We start from the raw sequence: 7,133 nt of genomic DNA, 5'->3' as shown, positions 1-7,133 counted from the left end.
GGGGGGGGGGGGGGGGACCCAAGATCATAATCCTGGGCTTCTTCTGTATTGCCAAGTAGCAAGTCAGTCAGCTGATCAGTGCTCCCAGCCTCAGGAGTGCATCTGAGTCAAGGGCTCTGATGCACTCCCAAGCCTGGGAGTCCCAATCGGCTGACTACCAGTCCTAGCCTTGGGAGTGCATCAGAGCCCTTGACTCGGATACAGCCCCGAGACTCAAAGCCCTGAACAGCTGACTGTCACAACCAGCCTCAGGGATGCGCTGGAGTCAAGGACTCTGGTGTGCCTCCCAAAGCTGGGAGCAGCACCCAGCTTTGGGGGTGCACCACAGCCCTTGGCTCCAATGTACCCCCAAGGCAGGGAGTGGCAGTCAGCTTATCTGGGGCTCCCAGCCTCAGAGGCACATTGGAGTCAAGGACTCCCATGTGCTACCAAGGCTAAGAACCCCAATCAACTGATGCCTGACCACACATTCAATTTAAGGTGCAATGGGAATCAGCCACAAGAGTTTACACATTTTGTGTAAAAATTTTGTGGTTTATTCCTTGTTTTATTGCACCATTAACTGCATTAACATGTGGCTGGGTTACTACTTAAGACGTGATTAACCAGTTAAATCACATCTTAAGTGTAACGTCTGCCAGGGGCCTTTGTTTCCAGGTTGCTAGTTTTGTTTCCCCCCCCCCTCTTTCACAGTTCCAAATTGAAGTGGATGTTTTGAACTTCTTTAGTTTCATAATTATTAGAACTTCAGGTTTTACATAAACATTTTGTTTCTGAGACATTTCAAACAAAATGTGGATCTGTGCCAAGAAAAGTGATCCCAGTTTTAAGATCCTTACTGTGATAACAAATTATAATAAGCAAAGAGTCTATACACACTGCAAACACTTCCAATATATTGATCTTCCAAAAGTTGAGAAAACCAAAAATGTTTTGCATTAGGATTTATGCTTTTAAAAATTAACTTAGGCTCTTTTGAAAATATCCTTTTACTATACCTAATATGGGTTTTTAGATACATTCAAAGAGACAGTGGCCTATATTGTGAATATACACTAAAAGTTAAAGGGGAAAAAAAATCCCAGAACCAAAACATTAGGTCTCATGCCCTTCTTTACTGTTGACACCAAAGCAATTTTCTTCTTCTCAAGTACCAAAATTGTAAAAAGTTAATTTGCTTAAAACCTCAACTTCTGGCTCCTGATGCTGTGCATACTTATGCATCAGTTTAGCTTTGACTATGAATAATCTGACTGAAGTTAATGGAGAATATTCATGTGAATAAAGTTATGCTTAAGTGTTTGCAGGATCAGGCCTTTGTCCTGTTTTTTCTTTTTTTGCTTATATTCAAATTAAAACAAACAAACAAAAACAAACAAACAATAGAACGAATACCAATTGTGGAATTTAAAATATGCAAAGCAAATTCTTATTGAATTTTGTATCTTAAGCAGGAGAGTCAGGGCACCACTCCACACCTTTTTTTTTTTTTTTTTTTTTTAATTTGGCATCACAGTGGTGGAGAACCACTGTTATGGTGCCCCACCTTGCTTCTTTACTTTTCAACCATGGTGTTGCTGTCACCACCAGGTAAAAAGGAGTGCCTGGTATACAACCAGATTGGAAAGAGATATGCATGCACATGCCTGCCTGCATTAAGGTTATTTCATAAACCTAAGCCAGGTAGGCACACCCACTCATGCCTCAGCCCTTCCTGGTTCAACCCTACATGTACCTCCTGGAAACGAGGCAAACAGAACAGTTCTACCAGGCAATGCAGGTGGTGCAATGGAGGTGCTTATCTCAAAGCTGTTAGCTACCACCACTGCTACCTGATGGAACAGTCCTCCATGCCTCAGTTTCCAGGAGGTGTGTGTGTGTGTGTGGGATCTGACTGAGAAGGACTATGCAGGAGCAGGAGATTAGAGGGCTGCATTAGAGTTAGATAAAACCAATGGAGGCAGCAGCATCAACTTGCCACAGCTGCTTCCTTGTTAGACTCTGATGTGCTTCCTGGAAAATGGAGGTATGCACATAAGTTTCACCTGGCCACAGCCAGCATCATGGCACCCCAACAGGTTCTCATAGCACCCCAGCCGCAAAATGACTGATCTAAAGTCAAAACAGCATACTGTATTTTTTAAAGGCCTAATGCCAATCCAAAGAATTATTTTTAAAACAAAAAGTCATTTAATTTTGAATTAATAAAATCACCATGAGCAAATTATCCTGAACAATGATAAAATAGTAAAGATTCCTCTAACCCAGTGGTTTCCAAAGCGGGGTGTGCAAGACAATCCATTTCTATTTATATAAATATACATATATTGGGGGTGCATGCTCAAAGATTTTTTACTGATAGGGGTGCGCGATCAAAAAAGTTTGGAGACCACTGCTCTAACCCATGAATTCCACCTGTTCACCCAAAATTGTCTGTGTGGGAGACAGTCTGGGGAGTCTTCATGTCTTATTTTGTGTTGCAGTATACGACTTAACAGATGTCATGTCAGACCACTGCACTATGAAAGTAAAATGGATAATATAGGACTGAGTGCGGGATGGCCTGAGATTTGTTATATTTGAGCCCCCTTAGGACCTCCTTCTGCAATCCAGTTTGTAATTGTCCTACACAATTTCATTTCAAGAACTTACTGAAGAATTGTGTTTAACCTTAACATGTTGTAACACACCTGGGAAATTCCAGATGCAGTCCCTATTGGTGCAATTATTTCTCCTCCTGAATGAGTCTGTGTGTACAGATAAGGTCTTAATAAAGCCAGAATGACCTGTCTTGCATTGTCAAGAAAGACGAGAAAGAAGATTAGCCTACCAACTAGCCAGACAGGGTATTAAGGGAAGAAGAGTAACATTTTACACAAGCATAAACATCTCTACATGGCTCAAGATAATTAAGTCAGATCCAAGTTGTCCAGCTTCCTCTTATCTGATGGCCTATTCTTCAGTTGCTTGTGGGACAGGCACTGCACCATTTCTGAAGAAATTGGTACAAACTCACACAAATATGGTTAATTTTAAAGAATGCTATAATAAGTTTCTGTAAATTAAAAATATCAGATTTCACATATCTCTGGCTTTAGTAATCTGCCTGTTGCCCTTTTAAGCAACAAATATCTAATACTGATGCAGCTCCCACAGTGGTGATGGCACTGGCCAATAATTAATTGTTGAGCTTGGGACATCTGCCTCAGTTCATGTCACAAGGCCTGCTGCTAAGAACATTAGTTTTTAATCTTCATAATCAGATGTTAAATTATGCTTTATTTTAGTTGATGAGTTTTATGTTCCAAGCACTTCTGGAAATTTCCTTTGGAAAAAAAATAGTGATAACATATACAACTTTCTCCACATCCAAATCGAGAAGTTCAGTAGCATGCATTTTGGTGCCAATTCTCTTTACTGCTAGTTAAGATTTAGGAGAACATTAAGTGTCAGTATCCTTGGACCCAGGTTTGGGACACAGAGAGAAGAAGGATATGTTCTCAGGAGGGATTACACAAGCAGTTCTAGGGTTTGTGGTCTTAGGTCACTCAACTGTCACTTTATAGCTGGATTATGGGCACAATCCAAATATTTTATGATCATGTGCATGTCCAACATACATCAAGGGCCTTCTCCAGCCTTATATGAAACCAGCATTCCCTAGGCTAAGTAGATGTGAAGAGAAGTATTGTGAGTATCCCTCCCAAAATGCCATCTGTGAATAGGAGGCCTCTCCTTTAGAGAATTTCCAGGGCCAGTCCCTGCCCCTCCCACCACACACAGGTTTGGGTAAGGGGAAGAAGTTTCCAGCACCAACGAGCCCTCCTGATACCAAATCCATACTTTCAAATCAAGGAGTTATAACATTCATACAAAACAACTGTTTCAGTATTACACTGGGGAAAGAGACAAATCTTTTGAACAGCCAAAGTGATCGTAGTATAAAATACACTCCAAGCAAATCTCAACTTCCATTAAAGAGTAGAGTCAAGACTTGATTAACTTTTAATGCAGAGGCAGGCAGCCCTCAGCACAGGTGCCAGAGCATGGCATGCAGAAGGATTCTGGTTGGCATGCAGGCTTTGGGGAGGATGGTGGGGAAGGGGCTGGGGCTGTGCTGCCACAACAAGGCAGCACAGCCCCACAACAGACCCCTCATGGCTCCCTGCCAAAAACACCCGCAATCTTGATTTGTAAGATGTTGGCATACCATGACACTCCATCCAAAACCATTGCTGACTCCTGTTCTAATGCATCTCCATTCCATGAAAGACTCGTGGCTGGGAGGCACAGCAGTGGTGGAAGCATGGTGGCAAGAGTGGCGGGAGCCCGGCAGCAGTAAATGGGGGAGCTCTCACAGCCACCACTGGCACTGTCAGCAGTGGAAGGGTGGGGGGAGTGGCGAGCGCCAACAAAGGGTCGGTGACCATCTGTAGCCACCACCGGCAGTGCTGGCCATGGCCAGCAGGGATTGGACTGCCCGCAGACACCACTGGCAGTGCTGCCGATGGGGTGGCGAGCAGCAGCTGCTCACAGGCACTACTGCCAATGTCAGTGGCACCTTTTTGTAGGGGGTGCACCACCACACGCAGGGGGTGCACATGCACCCAGCATGCACCCCCTACACATCACCCCTGCTCCATTCACAGGCAGCTACAAACTTCAAGGAATAGAGCAAGATTTCAAGTTTCCAAGATCCATGTCTTACCTTATATTTTTCATTTGCAAATAATACAGAGGCTCTATGGAATTTGCATAGTGGATTCTTGGGGTCAATGTTAATAGCTTTATTTAATGTATCCAGAGCCTTTTCAGATTTTTTCAGTGCATGCTGGACCTACAGTGGAACAGAGATGACATTAAATAGACTTAAAGAGAAAATCTAAGAAAACATCTGACTTGCCAGACTATTACAATATACTTGACTAAATCTGTCGCCTTCAAAGTACAATTCTTAGGACTCAATATCTAAATAACTCTTTTATTCCTAAGCCGGACTGAAAAATGGTAATTTGTCTTTTACTGCAAAATGCCACCACATTCTAGAATATAGAAGTAAAAGGAGCTAGATAAGTGGTTTTGATGCTCTTTGTTGTCATAGTGCAGATGAAACACAGTACTAGCTGATGGCTACATAATCAACTGCCACAATTACTTGTGGACCGCACATTGCAAAACATCAATATATAAAAGCAGCATTATAAAGGAGCATTTGCCAAGTGATGTTATTGTATGTTTTATTCACTGGCAGAGGGACTGACCTATACAAACAATAGAACAAATTTTTAGGCAGCTAAGTTTTGATTAAACTAAGTCGTAGATACATCAGCCAGTATCCTCTGCCTACTATTTCACTGTGCAGAGGAACTGACAAAACTTGCTAAAACACAGTTTTAAAATTAAGAGTCATCAAAAGTACAAGCGACTGAGAAGTGGACAGCAGGTATTCAGGCAGGTGAAACCCAGAACCTTATTACTGCAAAACGGGGAGCCGTGAAGTATCAGTCAAAAGCCTGAAGTGCCAATATGAAGGTATGTACTAGCAGTATGAAGAGTCTGCATAAATACTTAGTTCTATTGAACTTGCACATACAGACCTGATTCTCAGATCTCCAATTCCACCCGTGCATATACACAAAATGCTCAAATGGCACATGGGTGCTAGAAGTTTGGGAGCAGGACAAGCAATCTTGGACTAGTGGTGGGTATCCTCCTTTACCCAGTGGCTAGGGAACACCACAAGTATTCACAAGCCCTTGTCAACTGAATGAGCACAAGCACAACATTTGTACCCTCATAACTCAAACACATGATAGCACAAGCAATATCAATGCTCCAGCAAGAGTGCAGATGTTTCTACTTGCTGACTGCAAGTAAATAAGTTTTGACACAAGCATAAGGACAGAGTCTTCCCTAAAAAATTAAGCACAAGAGCACTGGCAGAAGGATGTCAGAATTAAGGACAATTACTTACTACTCCAATGTGACAGAGTAGGACTGAGCTTTGAGGATTGATATCAAGTGCTTTCTGGAAATGCATTTCTGCTAGGCTGAATTTTTCCTGTTTGTAATAAATCATTCCTAGCCCATACCTACAAATACAAAAACAGATCTGTTAGATAAAAAGTGAAATTCTATCACGAATTAAATTCCGTCACTAAATTGTGGACTGGCAGACTGCCTTTGGCACATTAGAACAACAGAAATATAAATGTTTGAATCATACAAGCATAATCATACAAAAACTTATCCAGCAAAGTAGTCTGAATAACCAAAAAGTTACCTAGCAGCAAGTCACAGATGTAATATTCTGGCCTTCAAGTGATATAATTATATTGCCAAATTAAACTTACTTTCCCACTAACTATAAAAACCCAAATTCACTGACAACATGAGAGCAATGCCACTGTTATCTTACATATCAGCGTCCTTAAATCAATGCTGAATTTAGTCCTATACAAAGATGTTCATTTCGGAAGATTTTTGCAACAAGGCAAAGCTCACTTTTTTATATAACAGACATTTATGCTCAGAGACACTGGTGCATGCTTTCGCTCACAGTAACCTCTTTATTCACAAATGCCTTAACCTCTACTGAGGAGCAGTAGGGTTTTGACATCAGTTTAGTCTTTCCAGATGGAAGGTGAACAATCACAGCTGTAGCATTTAATAGATCAGACCAGATTTCCTTTTCTAAAGTTAGGCACACATGCACACAAGCTATATCTATATATATTTAATATGTAGATCTAATATATAGGTGGGGTAGGGGGGAAGGAGCAGGTTTTCCAGCTTCTGCTTCCTCTGTACAAAAAGAAAATTTATTTCCTACATATGGGGACTTTTTACCATCTTGAACTTTCCCTGAGCCTGACGAAGGGCACGTGAGCCTAAAAGCTTGCAAAATATATAGTCCACTTGCGTGGGTTGACAAGTTCCTGGTACCGCGCGCGCGCGCGCGTGTGTGTGTGTGTGTGTGTGTGTGTGTGTGTGTACACGTACACATATATTTGTTTGCAATTTCTCAAATGATCTAATAAAAGGGTATCATTTTGGAATGAAGAGTTCTAGATTTTTCCATTTCCGTGTGTTTTATAGTTTCAAGGGTCGGAAGGGACCTGAGCAGATCATCT

At 41.7% G+C, this 7,133-nt stretch overlaps 1 protein-coding gene across 1 annotated transcript in view; it reads right to left on the bottom strand.

Annotated features, from left to right (window-relative positions):
• The window catches only part of CDC27 (cell division cycle 27), a gene marked incomplete at its 5' end in the record, with an annotated part of 70,562 nt that overhangs the window by 9,007 nt on the left and 54,422 nt on the right, over positions 1 to 7,133 (bottom strand). Inside the window, 2 exons of the mRNA XM_019522921.1 lie at positions 4,709 to 4,837; positions 5,975 to 6,092. Coding sequence (XP_019378466.1) covers positions 4,709 to 4,837; positions 5,975 to 6,092 — 247 coding nt within the window. The remainder of the gene's footprint in view (positions 1 to 4,708; positions 4,838 to 5,974; positions 6,093 to 7,133) is intronic.

This window comes from Gavialis gangeticus, unplaced genomic scaffold, assembly GCF_001723915.1.
Source record: "Gavialis gangeticus isolate Ggan-Ray unplaced genomic scaffold, GavGan_comp1, whole genome shotgun sequence".
NCBI lineage: Eukaryota > Metazoa > Chordata > Crocodylia > Gavialidae > Gavialis > Gavialis gangeticus.
The sequence above is the reverse complement of the archived record's forward strand: the minus strand, read 5'-3'. Positions and strand labels throughout refer to the sequence as shown.